Source organism: Symphalangus syndactylus, chromosome 20 (assembly GCF_028878055.3).
Source record: "Symphalangus syndactylus isolate Jambi chromosome 20, NHGRI_mSymSyn1-v2.1_pri, whole genome shotgun sequence".
In the NCBI taxonomy this organism is placed as follows: domain Eukaryota; kingdom Metazoa; phylum Chordata; class Mammalia; order Primates; family Hylobatidae; genus Symphalangus; species Symphalangus syndactylus.
Genome location: NC_072442.2, coordinates 40,621,475 through 40,649,192, shown reverse-complemented (window position 1 = coordinate 40,649,192; position 27,718 = coordinate 40,621,475). Strand labels below are relative to the sequence as shown.

Here is a 27,718-nt window from a genome sequence, read left to right as displayed (position 1 = left end):
GGGACTTTAGAGGGCCCTGACCTACTTGCCCCACTCTCCTCACCACCAGCAGCAGACCCCAAATCAGAGGGTTTGGGTGGAGAATAGAGTTCAGACGCCTGCTTCTGTTAGTCACCTCTATAGCAGTCTGTGGTTTGTGCACCCTGTTCCCCCCCTTTCTACTTTTAGAACCAGATGAGAGAAATGTAGGATGGGGAGTGGGAAGAGTTTAGGGGAAGAGGAAATGTGCCTGGGGTTAAAAGAGAGATTTTGGAAAACCGAGGTACTCCCCGGGACAGGAACAAGGGGTGCTTCAGGCTTCTGTTCTTGGTGATATATCCCACTTCCAAGCATCACCATTGCTTGGGAAACACCAGGATGAGTTTGCTGCTCAGACATTCCCCTAGGGTGGCAGTAATCTCTCTCTCTAGGAGGGGCAGTCTTGCTAGTAGAAAGAGTTTCATCTTCAGGACTGGGGTTGAATCCCCAGCATTGCCATTTTCATTGTGACACTGACAGTGGTAGTTCCAACAGATAGCTGGAGGGGGGATTTAGCCCCTCCAATAATCTCCATCAGCGCTATCATTCTTTAATGGACATCTTCTCAGTCTTAAGTGCTATGCAAATTACAGCTTCAAGACTAATCACCTAGACCCTCTGGCACCCTGGGCAAGTTAATAAAGTTCTCTAAGTCTCAGTTTCCCCATCTCTAAAATAAGAATGAGACCTACAGCATAGGGTTGTTGTGAATATTAAATGAGATAATGTGTACAAAGCACTTTGCACAGTGCCTGGCATACGATTGGTACTTAATACATATTTATGGTTTCCCTTCCTTGGAAAAAGCAGTAGTGAGGTAAAGATAGAATCTGAGGCAAAACACATCCATGGAACCCAGCCCTGGCTCCTGCCTCACCCTTTCTTTCTCCATCCCCCTCCCCCTACCACACTGAGAAACAAGTTAGCTCAGACTCTGTCCTTCCTGTGGCATGTTCTTAAAGTTCTCCCCAAAACATCCAGGCTTTGGGTGGGGTAGGGAAAGATAGCTGGCCTTTTAGAGACAAGGAAAAGGATTTAGGAGGGCAGGGAGTGAGTCTCTCCCAGGCACATGGCTGGTTCCCTGATTCAGGGGCATCCCCAGCATTTCTCTACCAGGTTTGCATCACCTGGGCAGACAGGTTTCTACTCTGGGCAATGGTTCCTTGGTGAGAAAGGAGGGGGATGGGAAGGCACCTACAGAAGCCTGACCTGTTTCCAGCAAGGACCCACCCTCAGTCAGTCAGTCAGTCAGTCAGTCAAGCAGTTGGCCCAAGATTTAGGCCACCCAGAATTTGCACAGGGTGTTGCCCTGTTAGACAGAACAACCTACTGAAAGGGAGAAGAGATCTCAGATCAAACACGCACACCCACACACACAGCATTCACACTCACACACAAACATGCAGTCTCACTCATAGTCACAGAATCACACATACACACACACGTGCACACATCCATAACTGACCAGAGCTTAGTGTTCTCAATACCTTTCCTCCTTCTCCTCTGTGTCTGCTGTCCTCTGCAGTCCAAATAAATCAAGGCAAATTAAAGACATATTTGGAAACACACAGGCAGGATCCAACACTGCCCCTAATGGGAAGGTTCGTCCCCAGAATCCCAGACTCAGGAATCCAAGTGGAAGTGTATGCAGAACCAGGGCAGTGCCTTGCTGTACCAGGTTGTGAATATGCATCTATTCTACCTGGATCCAATCTGAGTACTATTTATGAAGAGTTAAGTCCTTTCTTGAGTTGAACTGGGCTATGGGAGAAATGGTGTGTGTGTGTGTGTGTGTGTGTGTGTGTGTGTAGAAGTGCACAGCAGGCCGGGCAGGGTGGCTCACGCCTGTAATCCCAGCACTTTGGGAGGCTGAGGCGGGTGGATCACCTGAGGTCAGGAGTTCGAGACCAGCCTGACTAATATGGTGAAACCCCATCTCTACTAAAAATATTAAAAAATTAGCCAGGCGTTGTGGCGTGCGCCTGCAGTCCCAGCAACTTAGGACGCTGAGACAGGAGAATGGCTTAAACCCAGAAGGTGGAGGTTGCAGTGAGCCACTGCACTCCAGCCTGGGCGATAGAGTGGGACTCTGTCTCAAAAAAAAAAAAAAAAAAAAAGAAGTGAACAGCAATGTCCAGCTGGAGGGGTAGGTGAGGAGGGTTGTGTTGAAATGCACCTGTTGTTACGGTCAAGGTTGAGGTCGAAGAGAAGCCAAGATTCTACTCCGAATCCCCCAGGGCCAGACAACCCAGCCTTTCCCCCCTCCCTTTGGTGGCTTTGGGTCTCATAGTTTCTGCCCTTCTCCCAGCAGCTGCTGATAGAGAAAGGAGCAAGGTACACAGACTGACTAGAAGCTTCTGAAGCCAAGAGAGAACCTGCCTTTTCATTCTGTACTCCTCTCACCAGCTGTAGAAAAAAGATGCCCGAATTACTTATTTGTCAGGGAGAAAAGGAGGGGCCCTACAAGAAATGGAAAGGAAGGAAGGAAGGAGCAAGGGGGTAACCCCTCTCCTTTGCCCCCTCCCTCCCAGCCTCTGCCTTCACACCACACACAGACTGCAGAACAACCCAGGTTTTGCCAAGAGGAGAGTCAGGCTGACTGAATTTCAGCTCTCTCTACCTCTGCTCCCTCCTCCTTCTCACTGGTTGCAGCAGGGAAGGAGTCTTGACCCACCCCGGCTCCCACTCCTAGAGGAACAAACATCCAGCAAGTATACAGAGGGTGGGCAGGACCACCACAGCAGCAAACAGAGCTGTGGGCCTTGGGGAGGACCCAGGGCAAGTAAAGGGAGGGTGCTAGTGGTGGTGCTGGGCTGTGGGGAGCTAGATGCAGGCCAGGGGTCCTGATTTTGAGTCCAGCCCTGACAGACACCTGGGCTCTGGCCCTGGCTCTGACTTGGAGTCAAGGTCACAGAGAGCAGGCAAGGGCAGGACAGGGCAATTCACCTCCTAGCTTTCCCTCCAGAGCCCAGAGGGCGGAGGGCGAGGGGGTAGAGGCTGAGAACCAAGTTTTCCTGAAAAGCCTCTTTCCTTGTTTGTTTTAGCCCCTCCCAGTCCCTCCCACACTCTGCTGCAGCTTCCCAACTCTGGGCCAAAGGGCCAGAGAAAAACCCACTGCTCCCACTTTTTTTGGGAGCAGGGGAAAAAAGCTAAAGCCTAGCCCATTCTAGGAAGCTCATCTTCTACAAGGAGTCAGAGGGTGAGTGGTCAAGCTCCTGCAGTCAACCTCACTGTCCTCACTACCCAGTTTACTCCTGTGCTCATACTCTTCTTCTTCTTTTTTTTTCTTTTCTTGAGATGGAGCTTCGGTCTTGTTGCCCAGGCTGGAGTGCATTGGCGCGATCTCAGGTCAGTGCAACCTCTGCCTCCCGGGTTCAAGCGATTCTCCTGCCTCAGCCTCCTGAGTAGCTGGGACTACAGGCGTGCGCCACCACGCCCAGCTAATTTTTGTATTTTTAGTAGAGACAGGGTTTCTCCATGTTGGCCAGGCTGGTCTCAAACTCCTGACCTTGAGTGATCCACCTGCCTCGGCCTCCCCAAGTGCTGGGATTATAGGCATTAGCCACCACCACACTTGGCCTTTTTTTTTTTTCTTTGAGATGGACCCTCACTCTGTTGCCCAGGCTGGAGTGCAGTGGCATGATCTTGACTCACTGCAATCTCCATCTCCTGGGTTCAAGCAATTCTCCTGCCTCAGCCTCCCGAGTAGCTGGGACTACAGGCGTGCGCCACCACGCCCAGCTAATTTTGTATTTTTAGTAGAGATGGGGTTTCACCATGTTGGCCAGGCTGGTCTTGAACTCCTGACCTCAGGTGATCTGCCCACTTCAGCCTCCCAAAATGCTGGGATTACAGGTGTCAGCCACCACCCTCGGCATCCCATATTCTTTTTCTCTACCTTTTCAGTGGCTTCCATGTTTCCCAGGCATCCATCAATACCATCCTAGGAGCTCCCCGTGGAGAAGGGCTTCCTATGTGAAGAAAACCCTCTCTAGAAGCACTGGGACTGGGGAGGAATTAGCGGGAGCAGCAGGTGGCTCAGGCTCCCTCTCCCTTCGCTGCCTGAAGAAGCTTCCATCCCCTCCATGCCCCAAGCCCTCTAACATGATAGATCTCCACTACTTGAAATCTGTTATTACTCATGGGACAGTTGCTGCTCTGAAGGGAAATGCTGGCTGTTTTTTGTTTGTTTGTTTGTTTGTTTTGGAGACGGAGTCTCAATCTATCCCCCAGGCTGGAGTGCAGTTACAATCTCAGCTCACTGCAACCTCCACCTCCCGGGTTCTAGCGATTCTCCTGCCTCAGCCTCCTGACTAGCTCGGATTACAGGCACCCACCACCACATCCGGCTAATTTTTGTATTTTTAGTAGAGACGTGGTTTCACCATGTTGGTCAGGCTGGTCTCAAACTCCTGACCTCAGGTGATCAACCCACCTCAGCCTCACCAAGTGCTGGGATTACAGGCATGAGCCACAGCGCCCGGCAATGCCGGCTGTTTCTAACCCCTGTTCAGTATTTCACTTGTACATCTACCCACCTCCCTGTTCGGGGTGGGCAGATGAAACTAGCAATGGACGTCTGACCTTGGGCCGGTCACTTCTCCTAAGCCTCCTGTTCCCCACTAGTAAAAAGAGGGAGGCTTCAGATGATCTACATGTTCCCCTCTGAGTAGTAATCTTCTGTGGAATTCATATTTTACCCTCCAGCACCGAGGGGCAGGGGTGTCACTCTGCCCCCACCCCCTGCCTCACCTCTTCCCCATTACTGGAGGACCTCAAAGCACTTTCACTATTAGTTCCCCTCTGTTGTGCTTTTTATTTCCCAGACAAAGGGAAATGAATCACCCCAAAGTCAACTGGAGTAGGTGGAATGGTGTCATACAAGCAAACAGGGAGTCCCTACAGACATCCCTACCTCTGTGGCAACTCCTTCCCCTGGAGATGTTCTCCCTAAGGCGAGTAGAAGGGAAAGGGGGTCACATTTCCTTTCCTTCTCTGGACTTTGCCCCGAAGCAGAGGGCAGCCTAAGCTCCTGACTCCAGGGAAATCTCCCTCCCCGGCTTCTCTCTCTCCTGGTCACCAGTAACCTCAGGACGAGGTCAGTCCTGCAATCACGTGAAGTCCTCACGTTTGCAAGGTTTGCAGAAAGGGCCTCTTAGCTTTGATCTCCCAGACAGCAGCCAAGCTTGCCAGTCCCTCCCCAGAAATTCACATGCCCCTGCCATACAGGCTTTCTAAACACGCCACCCTGACTCTTCAGCGCACCCCACCCCACCCCACTCTCAGCTCCTCCCAGGTCCCGGCAAGCGCTTTGCCAGGCAGAAAGGGTAAAGGCACGCAGTCCGCCCACTTTGTCAGTGGACTACAAATCCCGACAGTCTTCTTGTTGCGCAGGCGCACAGAGCTCAACGTGCCGGCTGTTGGAAAAGTGTGTCACTGGGGCACGAGGCGCTCCCTGGGATCACATGGTACCTGCTCCAGTGCCGCGTGCGGCCCGGGAACCCTGGGCTGCTGGCGCCTGCGCAGAGCCCTCTGTCCCAGGGAAAGGCTCGGGCAAAAGGCGGCTGAGATTGGCAGAGTGAAATATTACTGCCGAGGGAACGTAGCAGGGCACACGTCTCGCCTCTTTGCGACTCGGTGCCCCGTTTCTCCCCATCACCTACTTACTTCCTGGTTGCAACCTCTCTCCCTCTGGGACTTTTGCACCGGGAGCTCCAGATTCGCTACCCCGCAGCGCTGCGGCGCCGGCAGGCAGAGGCACCCCGTACACTGCAGAGACCCGACCCTCCTTGCTACCTTCTAGCCAGAACTACTGCAGGCTGATTCCCCCACACACTCTCTCTGCTCTTCCCATGCAAAGCAGAACTCCGTTGCCTCAACGTCCAACCCTTCTGCAGGGCTGCAGTCCGGCCACCCCAAGACCTTGCTGCAGGGTGCTTCGGATCCTGATCGTGAGTCGCGGGGTCCACTCCCCGCCCTTAGCCAGTGCCCAGGGGGCAACAGCGGCGATCGCAACTTCTAGTTTGAGTCAAGGTCCAGTTTGAATGACCGCTCTCAGCCAGTGAAAACATGACGACCCTGGACTCCAACAACAACACAGGTACTGAGATTCCTTTACTATCATCTTTTCCCTGTCACTGTCTCCCCACCTCCATCTACACCTTATAACAAGAGGAACTTTGTAAGGGACTGGGGAGTCCCTCGGCCCGGAGATTTGGTAACATGCTGTGGGGCTTTAGTGTGGGATTTCCAGAGCGGCTTGTTCGGGCTGGAAATGCTCTCAGAAACGCCCCATCACCACCCCTCAGAGTCCCAAAGCTCCAGTGAGCCTCGAATCCCGGGGCGGGAGGAAATGGAGAGGAGGTACGGGTGGGGAAGCGAAGAATTTAGGGGGACTGGGAGCTTTGGAACAGTGCCCCGAAACGGCCCCATCTGTCCACTACCTGCAGCTGTAGTATGCCTGGCCTCAGAAAACGGACCCTCTCCCCTCTTGTCTTCCCCCTCCTCCAGTTCCTGCAAGCGCGAGGGAATCTGAGAAGCAGCGGCGCGATGGGGCTCAGGGAAGGAGGGGCTGGGAGAATCGTTCGGATCTCACTTGGGGAATCCTCAGTGACAGGAGGGAGCGACACTTGAGGAATCCAGAGCGTGGTGCCCGGCCCGAGGGAGGGCACCTACAGGGCCCCGGCCGCTGGGAGGGCTCACATGGCTCTAGAGCCGGGCCCACGTGCTGCGTTTGTTTTCATTCAGCAGAAGCCGTGGCCGCCACCCCATTGGTCGTTGCCTCCCGGCCTCGTTACATAATGAGCTCCGCCCCCCCGGTCGCCCCGGCAACGCGTGTTCCCTTCTCTCCTATCCTAGGTTGTCCAGTCCCTGCTAGCGTTCGGGGTCCAGCCCACGACCCGGTCGCCGGGGAGGGGCGGGGAGAAGGCGGGGCGACTGCTCTCGATTGACGGGAAGCGAGGAGGGCGGGGCCTCGAGTTCCGGGGTTCCTCGTTGGGGAGCCACGTGCGAGAGGCACACGTGGAGCAGGGACGTGAGGCCGGCTGAGGGCCCAGCTCCCGCCCTGCCCCGCCCCGCCGAGATCTGGGTGAAGCTGGGCTGACTCACCGCCCCCGCCTGCCTCCTTTTCCGGTCCGCCTGCCCGGCCCCTTCCCCCCCATCACCAAAACAAAGTAACATGGAGCCATTCCTGACCTTTCATGGCCTTCTGTTTTACGCTCCCTAAAGAGACCTCACCCCAACCACCCTTCTCACTCCTTTCCACTTCACTCTTATTTGCACCTACTTCATTGTACTGCATTTAGACTCAGCTTCCTCACATTACAAATTCTCTGTTCCCCAAGCTTCTCTTTCCTTAGTTCTGCGAGCACTGTCTTACCCCCATCTCCACCAGACAAGCTGCAGTTTGCCTACTAAGGGCTCCCCAAAGCAACTGCACCCCACAATCATAGCTGAAATGATATTGTCCTCTCTTTTTTCTCACAAGAAGGAAAACTGAGACCCAAAGAGGGGAGTTGATGTCCTCTAGGTCACAAAATAAGTTGGTAGTGATGAGTTTAGACCTAGACCTAGACTCAAATTTTGCGTATGTTCCTCACTTCCACGCTGGAAACCTCTGCATGAAGGTCTCACTTCTTTTGGGGGGATGGGTGAACTAGGTCAACTTCATTTACTGCCAACTAATGATTCCATCCCCCACCTCAGCCCTGAAACCGTGGGAGCTGATCTGTTGTGCAACTATTTTCCAAGGAGCTGGGTTCACCCTGACCAACCTTGAGCTATTTTAGGGCCGCCCTGCCCAGTTTAGTGTGTGTCAGTGGGTGAGCAAGACATGTGCCTCTGCAGACACAGTGGCATGGCATGTGTTAGCTCACACGTGTCCTGGGATCCTCCCTTCTCCCACCCCACCCATGGCAGACCAATCTAGGTGCTTGGCAGAGGTGTGGCAGGCAGGTCACCTTTTTCTCCTGCTAATACCACGGGAGCACAGCCACCTCATTGGCAGTGTAACCAGAGGGTCAAAGTCCCTGAATGGCCAGAGAGCCAAGGTCATTGTTACCAGGCTGAGATCTGAAGGGGGAATTTTAGAGCCCTAGGCTGGACAGTTTGTACTTCCACCACCTGCAACTCGCACCGCGAAGTCCTTTCTGGACACAGAGATAGAGTCCACTGTGGCTCACTCTCTTAAGAGGCCAGGGGAACCAGGCTGGGCAGATTCCTTCCCTTCAGTTCCTTCAGAGAATATATGTCCCAGACTGGGGGGAAAGTGACTGTCTTACTTTTGTAAACCCTCCATTCTCTTTACTGTTGGCTGCCTATCCCTCCATGGTCCATGGTCTCATTCCTGGAATGGTCTTAGTGTTAAAATCAGCAGCTGGGTTTTTGTTTTTGGAGGACTGGGCACTTTGAATGGTGCTCAGCTGCCCATCCCATCCCCAGATCTTCAACTGACAACTAAGTCATTAGCTGCAGTCGATATTCCCAAGGAAGGCATATAGGGAAGGGGGGGACATATGCGAGATGCCACAGGGGTCATGCCTCACACTGAAAGCAGAGGCTGAAGGTGTCCTGCAAAGGGTCGTGGGTGTTGCTCGGCCATGCCATGTCTACTGTGTGTTGGGGAATTGCTTATTAACTCCAAGATTAGGGGCTCCACATGGTGAACTGAGTGGCCAGCAGTGTTTTGGGCAGACAGGTGGGGATGAGCACAGTGGCACCCTAGGTCCTGAGACATGGCGGCTGACACCCCTTCCCTTTTGTTCTCTCTCCAGGTGGCGTCATCACCTACATTGGCTCCAGTGGCTCCTCCCCAAGCCGCACCAGCCCTGAATCCCTCTATAGTGACAACTCCAATGGCAGCTTCCCGTCCCTGACCCAAGGCTGTCCCACCTACTTCCCACCATCCCCCACTGGCTCCCTCACCCAAGACCCAGCTCGCTCCTTCGGGAGCATTCCACCTGGCCTGAGTGATGACGGCTCTCCTTCTTCCTCATCTTCCTCGTCATCCTCCTCCTCCTCCTTCTATAATGGGAGCCCCCCAGGGAGTCTACAAGTGGCCATGGAGGACAGCAGCCGAGTGTCCCCCAGCAAGAGCACCAGCAACATCACCAGTGAGTACCTTTCCAGCTGATTCGGGGGAAGGGAAGCAGGCCAGGGCCAGATTGGGAATGGGTTTTTACGTGACACCAGTCTTGCCAGGGCCTATTCTGGCTTCAGGAATTTCTCCTAGAGTGGCACCAGCCCCTCTTCAGCCCAGTCTTGTCACTCCAGTGCCCCTCAACACTGGAGTTCCTCCTTAGCTTTTCCCTCCCTGGATCTCCAGCCCAGAAAGCCTCCACACCTCTGGCCACTCAGCCTGGCCTCTCCTGCTCACCTGCTGCCCGTCTCTTCCACAGAGCTGAATGGCATGGTGTTACTGTGTAAAGTGTGTGGGGACGTTGCCTCAGGCTTCCACTACGGTGTGCACGCCTGCGAGGGCTGCAAGGTGAGGCGGACTGGGGGTAAGGGCAGGGGCAGGTGGCCCCCTCCCCCTGGACACAGAGGCCCAGCCATGATGGAGGTGGTCACTAACCGCCCCTGCCCTCCAGGGCTTTTTCCGTCGGAGCATCCAGCAGAACATCCAGTACAAAAGGTGTCTGAAGAATGAGAATTGCTCCATCGTCCGCATCAATCGCAACCGCTGCCAGCAATGTCGCTTCAAGAAGTGTCTCTCCGTGGGCATGTCTCGAGACGGTGAGGCAGCATCCCCACATCCTCCCCCTTTCTTCCGCCCAAAGTTTCTGAATTAATCCTTCCCTTTAAAAAAGTTACAAATGGAGACATATCATACTGTGAATCACATTTGCACAGGGGATGTCCATCCTTCATTTGCTTGGGTCAACATATACTTCTATCCCATTGGTCCCCTCGGGTCACCTCCTACCAGCAATCCCTCCTAGGGAAACCCCCTTGATGGGTGGGGCCTTGCTGGTTTTAGTTTTGATGTGAAACCCCAAGCCTTCAGGGCCTTGCCCTTTCAGGAGGAAGGAAGGAAGAGAAGCACGTGAGCGTTGTTGAGAACTTCCTGATGCTGTTCTCATCCTGTTGCAGCTGTGCGTTTTGGGCGCATCCCCAAACGAGAGAAGCAGCGGATGCTTGCTGAGATGCAGAGTGCCATGAACCTGGCCAACAACCAGTTGAGCAGCCAGTGCCCGCTGGAGACTTCACCCACCCAGCACCCCACCCCAGGGCCCATGGGCCCCTCGCCACCCCCTGCTCCGGTCCCCTCACCCCTGGTGGGCTTCTCCCAGTTCCCGCAACAGCTGACGCCTCCCAGATCCCCAAGCCCTGAGCCCACAGTGGAGGATGTGATATCCCAGGTGGCCCGGGCCCATCGAGAGATCTTCACCTATGCCCATGACAAGCTGGGCAGCTCACCTGGCAACTTCAATGCCAACCATGCATCAGGTAGCCCTCCAGCCACCACCCCACATCGCTGGGAAAATCAGGGCTGCCCACCTGCCCCCAATGACAACAACACCTTGGCCGCCCAGCGTCATAACGAGGCCCTAAATGGTCTGCGCCAGGCCCCCTCCTCCTACCCTCCCACCTGGCCTCCTGGCCCTGCACACCACAGCTGCCACCAGTCCAACAGCAACGGGCACCGTCTATGCCCCACCCACGTGTATGCAGCCCCAGAAGGCAAGGCACCTGCCAACAATCCCCGGCAGGGCAACTCAAAGAATGTTCTGCTGGTAAGAGCATGGGGGCGGGTGGGTGCGTTAAGAAGGTCGGGGGGGCCTGGCAGAATGGACTTAGTGTAGGGCAGCTGGGGGTTCCTGGAGGCTGAGTGTGGGGATAGCGTCTTCCCAGGAGAAAATGTCTTGCCTTGCAGTCTGGGCTCTGCCTGGGAATCTCTGATCTCCACCTGGCACCTAATTGCTACTTTATCTGAAAGATCCATCCTCCAGGGCCACAGCCCCTAGCCCAGGCAGAATATGGGGTCCAGCTCTGCTTGGGGCGTCCATTTGACCCAGCCTGGCTGACACTCCCCTCCTTCAATCCTTTCCTCCCCCAGGCATGTCCTATGAACATGTACCCGCACGGACGCAGTGGGCGAACGGTGCAGGAGATCTGGGAGGATTTCTCCATGAGCTTCACACCCGCTGTGCGGGAGGTGGTAGAGTTTGCCAAACACATCCCGGGCTTCCGTGACCTTTCTCAGCACGACCAAGTCACCCTGCTTAAGGCTGGCACCTTTGAAGTGAGTGACTGTTTATGCTTCTGGTTTGTTTTTGGTTTTTTGAGACGGAGTTTCGCTTGTCGCCCAGGCTGGAGTGCAATGGTGCGATCTCCACTCACTGCAACCTCCACCTCCTGGGTTCAAGCAATTCTCCTACCTCAGCCTCCCAAGTAGCTGGGATTACAGGTGCCCGCCACCACGCTTGGCTAATTTTTATATTTTTAGTAGAGACAGGGTTTCGCAGGCTGGTCTCGAACTCCTGACCCCAGGTGATCCGCCCGCCTTGGACTCCCAAAGTATTGGGATTACAGGCGTGAGCCATTGCACCCAGCCGCTTCCTGCTTTTGACCTTGGGAAGGATCCAACAGAAAGCCCTGGTGTCTGGGGTGGGCAGGACCTCTGAAAGGTTTTGGAACCCAGTATCTTTGTCCTTATAGCCTGATTGGTGGAAGGGGCTGAGCTGCTCCTGCTGCTGCCTCTTGATGGCTGGGACTTCTGTCATCTCAGCTGGAATTTAATCACAACCCATTACACTGAAATAATGCCTTGGGTGCACTGCTGCCTCTATTCTAGACAAGAGCAGATTAACTTTGGTGAGTGCCTTGCCCAAGGTCACAGGTAGTGACAAAGCTGACACTCAGATTCAGGCTTATCGGATCCCAAAGCCATCCTTCCACCTGGGCTCCCTCATTGCCCATTCAGAAACAACCCCCACTCTACTGAGAAATCGAAGGCAGCACCACTAAACCCTCTGGCAAACTACAGGGGCGATTTGGCCAGTGCTCCTCCCACCCCACCCAGGATGACTGTTCCCACTCCCCCCTAGGTGCTGATGGTGCGCTTTGCTTCGTTGTTCAACGTGAAGGACCAGACAGTGATGTTCCTAAGCCGCACCACCTACAGCCTGCAGGAGCTTGGTGCCATGGGCATGGGAGACCTGCTCAATGCCATGTTCGACTTCAGCGAGAAGCTCAACTCCCTGGCGCTTACCGAGGAGGAGCTGGGCCTCTTCACTGCGGTGGTGCTTGTCTCTGCAGGTAGGTCAGGCTCTCGCCTGACCCGGGGGAGGAGGCAGACGCAGTTCAATTCAACACACCTTTTATGGAGTACCTACTCTATGCCAGGCCCTGCACCGGGCACTGAGGATACAGACATGATTCAGACACAGTCTAGCTTGGGAAACAGACTCATGCCCGACTAATTATAAAACAGTGAGATAAGTGTCACAGTAGAAGCATGAACCAAGGAAGCACAGACAACTATTTCTGCCTGGGGGAGCTGGGGAAGGAGGTGACACTTGAGTTGGGGCCTCAAAGGACAAGTAAGATGTTGCCAGGCAGAGAAAGGGGGAAGGGCATCCCAGGCAGAGGGAACTACACAGCAAAAAGCAAGGGAGCCTGGCCGTGTTTGGCCTGTTGAGGAAGGGAAGGTGGTCTTACGGGATGGGAGGTGACCAGCCCTGCTGAGCCCACGCTCCCAGCTTTCAGGCACCTCCTGCTCTTGGGGCAGAGGCCTGGGAGAAGGTATGGCACTCCTTCTCCTTCCCCATCGGCCTTCTGGGGGGCTTCAGGGAGAGGCTGCATTGCCTGCCAGGTCCTCGCAGACCTCCGGTTCCTCCTCAGAGGAGCTCGGGGAGTCCGCCTCACTGCTGTCGTCTTCCCCACAGACCGCTCGGGCATGGAGAATTCCGCTTCGGTGGAGCAGCTCCAGGAGACGCTGCTGCGGGCTCTTCGGGCTCTGGTGCTGAAGAACCGGCCCTTGGAGACTTCCCGCTTCACCAAGCTGCTGCTCAAGCTGCCGGACCTGCGGACCCTGAACAACATGCATTCCGAGAAGCTGCTGTCCTTCCGGGTGGACGCCCAGTGACCCGCCCGGCCGGCCTTCTGCCGCTGCCCCCTTGTACAGAATCGAACTCTGCACTTCTCTCTCCTTTACGAGACGAAAAGGAAAAGCAAACCAGAATCTTATTTATATTGTTATAAAATATTCCAAGATGAGCCTCTGGCCCCCTGAGCCTTCTTGTAAATACCTGCCTCCCTCCCCCATCACCGAACTTCCCCTCCTCCCCTATTTAAACCACTCTCTCTCCCCCACAGCCCTCCCCTGGCCCTCTGATTTGTTCTGTTCCTGTCTCAAATCCAATAGTTCACAGCTGAGCTGGCTTCTGTGGTGTGTGCTCGTTTGGGGGGTGGGGTGGAAATACTGCCAAGGCTGGGGGGGGCCACCTCTCCATCTGGTCAGTTTGTGGGGTGGGTACTCTGCCAGCAGATGGGAGGATATAGGGAAACAGCACACAAGTCTAAGGGGGGTGCCCAAGGGGGTTATTTTCATCATATATTTATTACATAAATATATAGTAAAATAGACGAGCAACAATTACCATAAAAATATCTTTCTTTAAAATCCTGACCCAAAACACAACGGGGTGAAAAATCACACATAACAGACATACTGATTGTCAACGTGGGGCAGGAGTAGGAGCCCCTCAAGTCACCCCTGCCGGTCCCACCCCTCCCTGGGGAAGAGACCTACCACCTTCCCTGTTTCTGGCCACAACCCCCCTCCCCCAGCCCAGCACCAGCTTCTCATACATTCAGTAGCGCCTCTGGGCAGTGTCCCCCTCCCCCCTGCCCAGGAGTTCCCAGGGCAGGAGTTACTGTCCTCCTTATGGACGGTGTCTCTCTCACACGCCCTGCCCTCTCCCAGCCCTGCAGACCCGCCACCAGGAGAAGGGGTAGGGGCTCCTCCCCCACCCTCCCCAAGTCTGAGCAGGGAGGAGGCTGGATGAGGTATGTGTGTTATGAGTGATGGGAGGGGCAATACTGAGATGGAGAGGCGGGTGGTGGGGGCGGGGTAGTGGTCATGGCTCTGGCACCCCCTTGTCCTGGCCTGGCCCCCTCGTCCTATTCCCAGCAACCCGTCCTCCCACCGATACTGCACCTGCTGCTCCACCCTGCCTGCCCTAGTGCCCCGGGCCAATACTAGGGGAGGCATGCTGAGCACCCACATCGAGGCCATCCCCCTCATTAGCACCAATGGCCCCCAGGAGAGGGCCCTGTCCCCTACTTCCACAGCAGGGACTGGGACAGCTGCCGCTCTAGAGCAAGTGCGTGGCACTCCTGAGTCGCCCTGGCTCCTCCCCTACCATGTGTACTCACTCACACATTCACGCAGAGGAACGCACACATACACCCCACATCACCGAGGGGGAAGGGAGGGGTCCGGGGAGGATGGGATCACAGCTCATATGATTGGGGAGGGTGGGGGAGTCCCAAGTGCCTATAAGAGGCCAAGGCTCTTCAAGGCCTTTTCTCTGCCGTGTCCATGGCTGAGAATGGGGATGGAGGGGTTGGGGTGGGGATGGAGGGATGGGGAAGACAGCAGACAGGTCAGGAATTCCACTGGGCCCCCAGGCGTGGTAGGAAGGTACAAGAGGGCCTACCCATGGGACTGGAGTAATACAGGAATCAGTACTCCAGGAGAGAGAGGATAGAGACAAAGACAGCGCGGGCAGCCCGAGGCCCCAGCAGGGTGGGACAGGCACATGCACAGGTGACAGTGGGTGCTCCTCCAGGCCCTCCACCCCTGTTGGAACACCTGAACGATGGGGGAAGGACAGTGCCCTGACGGGCAGCATAGCATTGCCTTCCCATGTCCGTGTGTGCATGTACGTGTGTGTGTGTGTGTGTGTGTGTGTGTGTGTGTAGGGGGCTGTGGCAGGCTGAGGGTCAGGGTGGGGTGGCAGGTTCCCCACTGCTTAAGACATTTTTGCCCCAATAGTGCAAAGCGCAGGAAGCCCTGGCACCCCTCCCCCCACCCCTGCCCCAATCCCCATGGCTTCCGGGGGCATCTGTGTCCACCCATCCATCCCTGCCGACATGCAGCCCTGAACCCAGCGCCCTCTGGTCTGCTCTGTCCCACCCCCACCTCCTGCTCCCATGGGAGGACCACCTCCTCTCTCCCTCTCTCCCCTGAGGAGTGGGCGGCAGCCACAGGGAGGGGGAGGAGGACAGCTCACCGAAGTGCAGACCAACAGAGCACCCTCACCAGGAGGGCGAGAGGGGCTCAAGCCAAAGTCCCTGAATTAGAGAAAAGAAGAGGGGAAAGGGTCCCGGGGCAGAGGGGCAGCTGGCCAAAAGAGCTTTAAAGAAAAAGGAGCACCGACCACCCCTCCCCTGGGGCCCCAACTAAGTGTCACTTATCTAAACACCCCCATTCTGGTGCCTGCCCGCCCAGAGTTAGTGCAGTGAGTAGGAGCGGGGGAGGAGGGCAGAGGTTAGAAAGAGCCCAGAAGACAGATGGGAAACAGGGAAACAGAGTGCTAAAGGGGTGGAGGGTTCTGGGAGACGCTCACGCACAGCCCTCCTGTCCCCCGCCCCTACCCCCGCCCCCACCAATGCAGCAGCATCCGGTTTCTAGCTAATACTGCAGGATATGAGGAGGGTAGGAGCTGGAGCCACAGTTTTTCCTGGGTGGGTGCCAAGGTGTGGAAGGAGGAGGTGGATGGGGAGAGGCCCCTAGGGCTGGGCACTTAAAGGGGAGCTGTGTGGGCATCAGGGCAGGCTGGTGAGGGGCCAGCTGGCATCCAGCATGAGAGGTAGATGGAACTCAGCGGGCACGAGTGGCAGAAAGCAGAGGACATACTAGGGTTGGGGGGTGCCAAAGGGGCACAGAGGGCGGGGTATGGCAAGGGGGGTGGCCAGGACCCTGTTGTGTTAACTCACAGCTCTGATCGGCAGCCCTACCCTTGGGGCTCTGGTGTGGGGGCATTTCTCTCTGATGTGGGGGAAGAAGGGGCAGCTCGCAAAGTGCATGGGGTAGTAAAGGGGGGGTCCTCCCCTCTGGTCAGCCTCAGTTAATAACTTAATATCATCTCTCTCTATCGCTCGCTCTCTTTTTTGTATTTTTCTCTCTGTCTAGTTTTTCTTCATTTGTCTTCTCCCCTTGCTTGGTTTCCAAAGTGCAGTTAGAATGACTATAAATTTTAACCTCCAGGGGAGGAGCCAAGCCGTTCTTTGCACCCAGGCATCTGGGGAAGTAGAGAGGCCCTCAGCCTGGAGGGGAGACCTAGGCCAAGGAACTGGGTGGGGGCTCTCTCTCGTGTGTGTAGGGGGTGAGTTGAGGGCATCTTCCCCCAGCCCACGTTCCTCCTTCCCCTACGGACAAGGTGGCTTGTCCCCTCTCAGTCCTCCCGCCCTTCCCCTACCTTCTGAGAGGATGGGGTCCTGGGAACTGCAGGACATGGCTCCCCCAGCCTCCCACACTGTCCTTTCCATAGCAAGTTCATTGGTTTGCCCTGTCCCAGGGCTGGAGGTCTGAGGAGGGACCTGGGCAGTGCGGGTGTGTGTGTGGGAGCTGAATCTATCCAAGGATAAGAGGAAGGAGAGAAGGGGTGTGGGGGGGTCTCCCTCAGCCCCCAGCTCTGCCCCTTCTCTCCAGGCTCCTCCCCACCAGCTCCGCACACCCTCTGGCCGCCTGAGGCTTTAGACTTCCTGATCCTCAAAGACCTCGAGGAAGAGTGGGGGGAAGAGTTCGGTGGGGCACTCGACTTTCATGTGGAGGAAGCGGCTGGCGTGGCAGGCCCCGATCATGCGGAGGTCAGTCACCTTCATCAGCAGCTTGGGCCAGAAGTGCGGAATGTTGTGTTTGCGGTGGTTGACGTAGTGCTCGAACGCCAGCAGGTACGCCTCCTGACTCTTCTCGATCTTGTCCACACACAGCAGGCCCGAGCGGTCTGTGGGGGAAGAGGGGCGTGAGGGCCGAGGGGCTGGCCGAAGGCCTGGAGATGGGGAGGGTGAGGTGTGGGGGTGTGGGACGAAACGACTAGAGGGGAAATAGAGACAGAGAGGCTGGGGGAGGGGAGGGGAGAAGCTCCCCCTGAGGGACGTGGACAGGAGAAGCACAGGGAGAGGGAGGCAGCTGGGAAGTGGAGAGGGGCAGGGGGGTACTGGGGGGAGGGGGCAACGCAAGGAGGACAGAGGGACAGGCCGGGGGCTGGGGGAGAGAGAGGAGCATTGGAGTGGGGAGGACTGAGGTTGGTGGTCAGAGAGGTGGGGTGCAGATGGGGGTAGGGAGGGGACTGAGGGGTAAGAGATGGGACTGGGAGACAGAGGAGGGATGGGGGAATGGAAGGTGGCTGAGAACAAAGTGGGGAGTGGGGAACAAAGGGGAATGTGAGTGACAGAGGGACGGGGCAGCGAGAAGGAAGGAGACAAGGACAGGAAAAGGCACAGAGCAGGGATGGGGAGGCAAGGGATGGGCCTGGGGAACGAGTGAGAAGTGGGTGACAGAGCAAGGAACAGGGGACAGGGGATGGCCCAGGTGACAGAGAGGTAGCCCAGAAGAAGATTCAGGAGGGAGTTGAGCAACAGGCCCAGGGTCCAGCCAATCTCTGGGACCCCTGGAAGCTTCTGAGCCCTCCCGGCCAATCAGCAGGTACCTGTCGACATTAGCAGCACAGCCTGCAGCAGAGCCACTTCCGTGTCATCCAGGTTAAAGGCAGAGAGTGACTTGCCCAGTTCAAAGATGGCGTCGGAGACTACGCCCAGGCCGCCATTCTTGAGCTGCTCCCGCTTGACAGCCATCTCCCCACTCAGCGTCAGGGTGTCGCTCTCAGGGTCGTAGCGGACAGCCGCCCGCAGGGACATGATCTCCATGCAGCACCCCTTCAGGAGGATGATCTGGTCTTCGCAAGGCAGCTGTGGAGCGGCAGGGCCACAGGAGCACTCAGCATACCCCTCCCCGCGTCCTTGAGTCTCCCTTAGAGTGTCCTCCGGGAGCCGTGAGGCCCGCGAGGCTCCCATGGACTCTGAACGGCTGACCTTGTGTTGGGCCATGTGCATGCCCTATTCCATTTAAGCCTCACAGTTATGCCTGTGAGGCCCGGCGCAGTGGCTCACGACTATAATGCCAGCACTTCGGGAGGCCAAGGCGGGTGGATCACTTGAGGTCAGGAGTTCGAGACCAGCCTGGCCAACATACATGGTGAAACCCCATCTCTACTAAAAATACAACATTAGTTGGATGTGGTGGCACGTGCCTGTAGTCCCAGCTACTCAGGAGGCTAAGGCAGGAGAATTGCTTGAACTCAGGAGGTGGAGGTTGCAGTGAGCCCAGATCGCGTCACTGCACTCCAGTCTGGGCGACAGAATGAGACTCCGTCTCAAAAAAGAAAAAAAAAAATTATGCCTGTGAGTTAGCACCCATCATTATCCCCAGCCCACTCCAGATGGGAACACTGAGGCACAGGGGATGGAGGTAACTTGCCCCAGGTCACATGGCTAGTAGGGCAGCCTGTCTCCAGCACTAGTGCTGTGGAAAATGAGAACTTTCAGGCTGCCTGGAGTTGGGTGGCCGCATAGACTTGAAGGATGAGGGGCTGTGGAGGGGAGCACTTGGAGCCGGCTGATTTCTTAGAGCAGCCAGACCCTGGCGTGTGTCTGTGTGCTGGGCGTGTATGTGTCTGTGTGTTATCTGCGTATGTGTGTCTGTGTGCTATGTGTGTGCTGGGCGTGTATGTGTCTGTGTGTATCTGTGTATGTGTGTCTGTGTGCTATGTGTGTGCTGGGCGTGTATGTGTCTGTGTGCATCTGTGTATGTGTGTCTGTGTGCTATGTGTGTGCTGGGCGTGTATGTGTCTGTGTGCTATGTGTGTGCTGGGCGTGTATGTGTCTGTGTGCATCTGTGTATGTGTGTCTGTGTGCTATGTGTGTGCTGGGCGTGTATGTGTCTGTGTGCATCTGTGTATGTGTGTCTGTGTGCTATGTGTGTGCTGGGAGGGTGTGTGTCTGTGTATGTATTTGTGTGTTTCTGTGCTAGGTGTATGTGTGTTTGCATATGTATCTGTGTGTCTGTATGCTATGTGTGTGTCTCCGTGTGTGTGCGGGGTGTGAATGTGTGTGACTGTGTACTAGGTGTGTGTGTGTGTGTGTGTGTGCTGGATGTGCATGTCTGTGTATGTGTCTGTGTGCTAGATGTGTGTGTCTGTGTGCTAGGTGTGTGTGTCTGTGTGTGTGCCTCTGTGCTGGGTGTATGTCTGTATGTGTGTGTGTGTGCTAGGTGTATATGTCTGTGTGTATGTCTATGTATTTGTGTGTGTGTCTGTGTGTGTGCCTCTGTGCTGGGTGTATGTCTGTATGTGTGTGTGTGTGCTAGGTGTATATGTCTGTGTGTATGTCTATGTATTTGTGTGTGTGTCTGTGTGTGTGCCTCTGTGCTGGGTGTATGTCTGTATGTGTGTGTGTGTGCTAGGTGTATATGTCTGTGTGTATGTCTATGTATTTGTGTGTGTGTCTGTGTGCTAGGGCTGTGTGTGTGTGTCTGTGTGTTGGGTGTATGTGTATGTGTGTGTATGTGTGTCTGTGTATCTGTGTGCTAGGTATGTGTGTGTGTCTGTGTATGTGTCTGCATGTGTGCCTGTGTGCTGGGTGTATGTGTATGCATGTGTGTATGTGTGTGTGTCTGTGTATGTATCTGTGTGCTAGGTGTGTCTGTGTCTGCATGTGTGCCTGTGTGCTGAGTGTATGTTGACCTACAGGAATTGCTCCTTGTCCAGAGAACCTCAGATGAGCCTGTACTGGGTGACCAGGGGAGCAGGTTTCCCTCCAACACAGCACCACATCTCTCCTCCCTTCTGCCACTCACCTCGGAGAACATGGGCAGTTTTTTGGCAAAGTCCACCACACGGGTGATGGCCGGGGTGATGATCTTGGTAAACTCGCTGAAGGCTTCCAGGTCCACCTTGTCTCCATCCGGCATGGAGACAATGGGTGACTGGCCAATGTCATCGGGCTAGAGAGAAAGACAGGGGTCAGCTGGGGCTGCAGACCCCTTTCAGCCCGTCACTGAGGCTCCCTGCCCACCAGGGGGAGCTCCAAGGCAGCTTGGGGAAGAGGGGCCGCCGGTGCCTGAGTCCCAGCCCCAAAGCTTTTCCTTCATCTTGAGCAGAGAATAGACCAGAACCAGAGCTCCAAGTCAGCTAATAATAACAATGGTAATAACAGTAGTAGCAGCTATAATGACTGAATACTTAATATATGATCAGGCATCAGGCTACATGTTTTACATGTCTTATTTCATCCTGACCATAATCCTAAAAGGAATAATTATAATAATCGCCATTTCACAGATGTGGAAACTGAGGCATGGGGCAGCTAAATAATAAGGTTAAAGTCATATGACCAGCAAGTGGTAGGACCAGGGTTTGAACTTGGGCAGTCTGACTCATGACTGTTACACATCTGCTTGGAATCAGAGCCCGTGCCCTTAACGGTGTGCACTGTGCCACCCTCCAGCATGCTCCACCATGACCCAGGTGCTGGTTTTCTGCCTTCCTTCACCACGTATAGCCAACTGTCCATCTCCTCCCAAACTGATCATTTTTTTTTTTTGAGAGAGGGTCTTGCTCTGTTGCCTGGGCTGGAGTGCAGTGGTATAATCACGGCTTACTGCAGCCTCGACCTCCCAGGCTTAGGGGATCCTCCTGCCTCAGCCTCCCGAGTAGCTGGGACCACAGGCACACACCCCCATGCCCAGCTAATTTTAAAATTATTCATAGAGAGGCCAGGAGCAGTAGCTCACACCTGTAATCCCAGCACTTTTGGAGGCCAAGGCAGGCAGATCACCTGAGGTTGGGAGTTCAGACAAGCCTGACCAACATGGAGAAACACCGTCTCTACTAAAAATACAAAATTAGCCGGGTGTGGTGGCGCACGCCTGTAATCCCAGCTATTTGGGAAGCTGAGGCAGGAGAATCGCTTGAAGCCGGGAGGTAGAGGTTGCGGTGAGCCAAGACTGTGCCACTGCACCCCAGCCTGGACAACAAGAGTGAAACTCCATCTCAAAAAAAAAAAAAAAAAATTATTTGTAGAGGGTGGGCATGGTGGCTCACACCTTGTAATCACAGCACTTCGGGAGGCAGAGGCGGGTGGATCACTTGAGGTCAGGAGTTCAAGACCAGTCTGGCCAACATGGTGAAACCCTGTGTCTACTAAAAACACAAAAACTAGCCAGGCATGGTGGCCGGTGCCTGTAATCCCAGCTACTCGGGAGACTGAGGCGGGAAAATCACTTGAACCCAGGAGGCGGAGGTTGCGGTGAGCCGAGATCATGCCACTGCACTCTAGCCTGGGTGAGAGTGAGACTCCATATCAAAAAAAAAATTATTCATAGAGGTGGGATCTCTGTATGTTACCCAGACTGGTCTCAAACTCCTGGGCTCAAGCGATCCTCCCACCTTGGTCTCATAAATTGCTGGGATTACAGGCATGAGCCACTGCACCTGGTCCCAAACTCATCATTTACTTAGCAACTAGCTTGACCAGGGCCTAACACAATGTCTGGCACCCAGCAGGTGCTCAAAAATACTGTGACATAACTGTATCCTTACCCTCTCCTTCCAGTCACTATGGGCAGGAAAAAGAAGAATGGTCGCCCCCACTCCCTGGAAATTCGATGAGGAAGGCAAGGCCCTGTCCTCATAGAGCTCCCAGTTGTATGGAGTAGACACAGTCCAGACAGCAAGGACACAAACACAAGTGTATTAAATCTGGACAGCAAAAGTGTGAAGAGTATGTATTTTGGGTTGGATTACACTAAGACGACTTCCTGGAGGAGGCAAGACTCCGAGCTCACTCTCCTCTCCCTGCCACCTGGCTGCTGCTCTCCCCATGCCCCCTTTCTCCTTACCAGGAATTTCCGCCTCTGTTTCCAATGGCTGCCCTGGGCATTGGTGCTGCGATGGGCCTCTGTGGCAATGTGGATCAGATCCCACTCTTCAGGAGTGGGCTCTGGTCGCTGCTGCAGTGATCGGATCATCTCCTCCTTCCGCCGCCGCTCCCGGTTCTGCTCAATCAGCTTACGCTTGGCCACCCGCTTCGAGTCATCTAGAACCACTGTGAACAGAGAGGCACAAGGTCTGATGCATGGCACCCTCCATCCCCTTTCCATAATGCTCCCGGAAACTACTCTTTCCAGAGTACAGGTTGGGGAAACCGAGGGCCATGGAGGCTAAATGAATTCCCAAATCACCTAGCAGTTGGGCAGCACAACCTGGATCATGATTAATCCCCAGGACCATGTCAACAACAGTTTGGGCTGATCCAGATGAGCATCATGTTCTGATCTAATGGATTATGGTGATGGTGGTTATTCAAAGATCCTGCCACCCAATCCCCAGTCAATGGAAGATGCCCTGTCTCATCTAGAAGTGGGGTGCCTTCGCTGGGAGTCAAGAACAGTGTGCTAGAGTGGGTGCCCAGGAGCTCTTTCTACCAAACGACTCCCTCTCTAAGGCCCTTGAGTGTTGTAAGGCAGGTAGGCACTGGGGCCCACACAGGGATCCTGTTTCCTTTTGCGCAGGAAGGAGGGCAGCAGGGACCGAGACACTGAACATTCTGCCCTCAGCCTGACCTAGACTGGATTGCCACTCTGCCCTGTGGGTTCTGAGGGTGCCCTGGGAGGAAGCTGCCCTCCCAGAACTCATCCCCACCCCAGGCCACCTGGCTCTACTCCCTCCACCTGGGCCCCTTACAGTCCATGGCCATGCCCACGGCGATGCACTTCTTGAAGCGGCACAGCTGGCACTGATTGCGGGTGATCTTGTCAATGACACAGCAGCTGTCATATTTGCAGGAATAGGTGGGATGGAGGTTCTTCTGGATTGTGCGGCGAAAGAAGCCCTGGGGTTGGGGGAGATGGAGCAGGCTGTGATCATGACATGGCTTCCCCTTCCTGAACCAACCATGTAGTTCACTAGGGGTCAGGGGTGGAGAGCAAGGAAGGCAAGATCAGTGAGGGGACCTGGCATCCTCCTGACACCATGAGCCCAAGATTACTGGGCTCGAGGACCTGAGAAATATATGCCCTCAGCCCCTAGGCTGCTGAGGGGTTGGGGGTGCCTGGGTAGTGTTTGTGGCAGAGGTAGGAATGATGTCTAGAGCAGGCAGCTTTGAACCTGGGATAATGTGAGGCCTTAAGGAATAGCAGCTTTGGAAATCCAAGTCGCCGGGCGCGGTGGCTCACGCATGTAATCCCAACACTTTGGGAGGCCGAGGTGGGCGGATCAACTGAGGTCGGGAGTTCGAGACCAGCCTGACCAACATGAAGAAATCCTGTCTCTACTAAAAATACAAAATTAGCCAGGCATGAGGCTGGGTGCAGTGGCTCACGCCTGTAATCCCAGCACTTTGGGAGGCCGAGGCAGGTGGATCATGAGGTCAGGAGTTCAAGGTCACCCTAGCCAACATGGTGAAACTCTGTCTTTACTAAAAGTATAAAAATTAGTCAGGCATAGGCCGGGCGCAGTCGCTTATGCCTATACTTATCCCAGCACTTTGGGAAGCTGAGGCGGGTGGATCACGAGGTCAGGAGATCAAGACCATCCTGGCTAACACAGTGAAACCCCGTCTCCACTAAAAATACAAAAAAATTAGCCGGGCACGGTGGCGGGCATTTTAGTCCCAGCTACTCGGGAGACTGAGGCAGGAGAATGGCGTGAACCTGGGAGGTGGAGCTTGCCATCAGCTAAGATCGCGCCACTGCACTCCAGTCTGGGTGACAGCAAGACTCCGTATCAAAAAAAAAAAAATTAGCCGGGCGTGGTGGTGGGTGCCTGTAATCCCAGCTACTCAGGAGGCTGAGGCAGAGAATTGCTTGAACCCAGGACACAGAGGTTGCAGTTGAGCCAAGATCGCACCACTGCATTCCAGCCTGGGCGACAGAATGAGACTCCGTCTCAAAAAAAAAAAAAAAAAGAGCATGCGGTTCTATAGTGTAGCAGTTATCATGTCTGCTTTACATGCAGAGGATCCTGGGTTCGAGCCCCAGTGGAACCATGGCAGGGTCCACCCCTTGGCCAGGCGTGGTGGCTCATGCCTGTAATCTCAGCACTTTGGGAGGCCCAGGCGGGCAGATTGCCTGAAGTCAGGAGTTCAAGACCAGCCTGGCCAACATGGTGAAACCCCATCTCTACTAAAAATACAAAAATTAGCTGGGCCTGTGCCTGTAATCCCAGATACTCGGGAGGCTGAGGCAGGAGAATCGCTTGAACCCAGGAGGCAGAGCTCGCGTTGCACTCCAGCCTGGGTGACAAGAGTGAGACTTCATCTCAAAAAAAAAAAAGAAAAAAGAAAAAATTAGATGGTCGTGGTGGCACATGCCTGTAATCCCAGCTACTCAGGAGGCTGAGGCAGGAGAATTGATTGAACCCGGGAAGCGGAGGTTGCGGTGAGCCAAGATTGTGCCATTGCACTCTAGTCTGGGCAACAAGAGCGAAACTCTGTTTCAAAAAAAGGAAATCCAAGTAAAACCTCATTTTCCATTTTGCTAAATGACTCTAAAAACAACACTGACCCAAAAACCATTCTATGTTGCCTGTTGTCCATGCAAAAAAATTAGCCGGGCACAGTGGCGGGCATTTTAGTCCCAGCTACTCGGGAGACTGAGGCAGGAGAATGGCGTGAACCTGGGAGGTGGAGCTTGCCATCAGCTAAGATCGCGCCACTGCACTCCAGTCTGGGTGACAGCAAGACTCCGTATCAAAAATTCATAAAACAGGGGAACCAAAAAAGTCAAGGAAAGGGACTGAGTATGAACTCTAGAATCCCAATTCTCTACATTGGGATTCACCTTTATTTTATTTTTTTAATTTAATTTTTTTTTTATTTTTGAGATGAAGTCTCACTCTGTCACCCAGGCTGGAGTGCAGTGATGTGATCTCGGCTTACTGCAACCTCCACCTCCCAGGTACAAGCGATTCTCCTGCCTCAGCCTCCCGAGTAGCTGGGACTACAGGTGCCCGCCACCACGCCCAGCTAATTTTTGTGTTTTTATAGCGATAGGGTTTCACCATGTTGGCCAGGCTGGTATCGAACTCCTGACCTCAGGTGATCTGCCCACCTCGGCCTCCCAAAGTGCTGGGATTACAGGCGTGAGCCACCGCACCCAGCCTCACCTTTATTTTAAAGGAAACACCTCAAAACTCAAGATGATTGCAATAATATGAAGAATTAGTATTTTTTCACATTTACAATGTGTCAGTCACTTAGTAAACATAAGCCTTGCTGGCCAGATGCAATGACTCACACCTGTAATCCCAGCACTTTGGGAGGCCGAGGCAGGCAGATCACTTGAGGCCAGGAGTTCAAGATCAAGACCAGCCTGTCCAACATAGCAAAACCCCATCTCTACTAAAAATACACAAATTGGCCAGGGGTTGTGGCGTGCACCTATAATCCCAGCTACTCTGGAGGCTGAGGTGGGAGGATTGCTTAGGATTGCTTAAGCCCAGGAGGTCAAGGCTGCAGTGAGCTATGATCGCACCACTGCACTCCAACCTAGGTGACAGAGATCCCATTACAAAACAAACAAACAAACAAACAAAAAAACCCCAAAAGATAAGCCTTGTCTTTCATGGAACATCACAGTGAACCCTCCGGACAACCCTATGTTACTGCCTCCACTTTGCAGACAAGGAAACTGAAGCTTGGTGAGATGAAGCAATTTGCCCAAAGTCATGTGGCCAGTGGGCAGCAGAGTCAGAACTGGGCCTCAGGTATGGGACACCAACGTCTGAGCTCTCAGATTCCAGGGGGCATTAAAATCACCAAAGGCAGCCGAGTGCGGTGGCTCACACCTGTAATCCCAGCACTTTGGGAGGCTGAGGTGGGTGGATCACGAGGTCAGAAGTTCGAGACCAGTGTGGCCAACATCGTGAAACCTCGTCTCTACTAAAAATACAAAAAATTATCCGGGTGTGGTGGCGGGCACCTGTAATCCCAGCTACTCAGCAAGGTGAGGCAGGACAAGTGCTTGAACCTGGGAGGCAGAGGTTGCAGTGAGCCAAGATCGCGACACTGCACTCCAGCCTGGGTGACAGAGTGAGACTCCGTCTTGAAAAAAAAAAAAAATCACCAAAGGCATCTACCAAAGAAAGAAGATTCCTGGGCCTCACTCCAGAACTACAAAATCAAACTCTCCAAGGGTGAGGCCAAGGCATCCCTGTCTTTTCAGGGTGCTTGCCTGGGACTCAGATGTCCGTGAGAGTAAAAGATCCTTTCTCTATGCTACACTGTTTGTATTGCTTCCAGAAGGATTGTATTGCTTCCGCCAGGGAACTCTAAATCCCTGATGGTCTTGGTTTGGTTGACATCAAGAAAGAGAGAGAAACTTCAAGCCTTAAACTTTTTTTCTTTTTTTTTTTTTAGACAGGGTCTTGTTCTGTTGCCCAGGCTGGAGTGCAATGGCTTAATCATAGCTCACAGCAGCTTCGACCTCCCAGCCTCAAGTGATTGTCCTTCCTCAGCTGCCTGAGTAGCTGGGACCACAGGTGTGCGTGCACCACCATGCCTGCCTACTTTTAAAATTTTTTTTGTATAGAGAGGGTCTCACTATGTTGCCCAGGCTGTTCTTAAACTCCTGGGCTCAAGCAATCCTCCTGCCTTGGCCTACTAAACTATTGGGATTACAGGCGTGAGCTACTATACCTGGCCTTTAACATATAAATAATTCTGTTTCTTTTTTTTTTTTTTATTTTGAGACAGTATCGCTCTGTCGCCCAGGCTGGAGTACAGTGACTTAATTCTCCGCTCTCACTGTAACCTCCATCTCCCAGGTTCAAGAGATTCTCCTGCCTCAGCCTCCCAAGTAGGTGGGATTACAGACGTACATCACTACGCCCGGTCAATTTTTGTATTTTTAGTAGAGACAGGCTTTTACCATGTTGGCCAGGCTGGTCTCAAATTCCTGACCTTACTCATTCATTCATTTGCTCATTCATAATCCCTCCTCTGTCACTCACAAGAAAATTGCCTAACTTCTCTGAGTCTCAGTTTCTTCATATATAAAATGGGGATAATCATTTTATCTACCTTATAGCACTGTTGGGAGAATTAAATGAGATAATTCACTTGAAGTGTTTAAAACAGTGCTACCGGGTGCGGTAACCTCACGTGATCTGCCTGCCTTGGACTCCCAAAGTGCTGGGATTTAAATAATTCTGTTTCTTGGAAGGCCTTGCATTTTTAGGAGGTGATCCTGGAAAGGCTATCCAGGCTGAAATGATCAAAGTGAAATCTAATTAGGCCTCTCAAGCACTTTGGGAGGCAGAGGCAGGCAGATCACCTGAGGTCAGAAGTTCGAGACCAGCCTAGCTAACATGGTGAAACCCTATCTCTACTAAAAATACAAAAATTAGCCAGGCTTGGTGGCAGGTGCCTGTAATCCCAGCTACCCATGCTGAAGCAGGGAGAATTGCTTGAACCCGAGAGGTGGAGTTGCAGTGAGCCAAGATTGCGCCACTGCACTCCAGCCTGGGCAACAGAGAGAGACTCCGTCTCAAAAAAAACAAAACAAAACAATTAGGCCTCCCAAAGTCTATGACCTTGTCATCCCCTCTGCTGGGAAGAACCTGCTGTCCTCTTCTCCTCTGTGCTCCCACCTCCCACTACACCCCCAGTACTGGCTCTCGCTCTTTCAGGTGCA

At 54.1% G+C, this 27,718-nt stretch overlaps 2 protein-coding genes and 1 non-coding gene across 3 annotated transcripts in view; 2 read left to right on the top strand and 1 right to left on the bottom strand.

Annotated features, from left to right (window-relative positions):
• The first annotated feature begins 5,379 nt into the window (after window positions 1-5,379).
• On the top strand, window positions 5,380-13,395 carry NR1D1 (nuclear receptor subfamily 1 group D member 1). Its single transcript, XM_055258195.2, has 8 exons — window positions 5,380-6,118; window positions 8,790-9,128; window positions 9,414-9,502; window positions 9,606-9,750; window positions 10,108-10,751; window positions 11,075-11,260; window positions 12,066-12,276; window positions 12,906-13,395. The coding sequence occupies exons 1-8, from the start codon at window positions 6,088-6,090 to the stop codon at window positions 13,103-13,105; spliced, it is 1,845 nt and encodes a 614-aa protein (XP_055114170.2). The 5' UTR covers window positions 5,380-6,087; the 3' UTR covers window positions 13,106-13,395.
• Window positions 13,396-13,560: 165 nt separating this feature from the next.
• THRA (thyroid hormone receptor alpha) overlaps window positions 13,561-27,718 on the bottom strand; it is a 30,804-nt gene continuing 16,646 nt past the window's right edge. Inside the window, exons 5-9 of the mRNA XM_055258198.2 lie at window positions 22,770-22,917; window positions 21,926-22,131; window positions 19,883-20,029; window positions 17,679-17,937; window positions 13,561-16,973 (exon numbers count right to left, since the gene is read on the bottom strand). Coding sequence (XP_055114173.1) covers window positions 16,723-16,973; window positions 17,679-17,937; window positions 19,883-20,029; window positions 21,926-22,131; window positions 22,770-22,917 — 1,011 coding nt within the window. The 3' untranslated portion in view covers window positions 13,561-16,722. The remainder of the gene's footprint in view (window positions 16,974-17,678; window positions 17,938-19,882; window positions 20,030-21,925; window positions 22,132-22,769; window positions 22,918-27,718) is intronic.
• Window positions 24,000-24,072, top strand: TRNAV-UAC (transfer RNA valine (anticodon UAC)). The gene has a single exon. It is a non-coding gene; the product is annotated as a tRNA-Val (tRNA).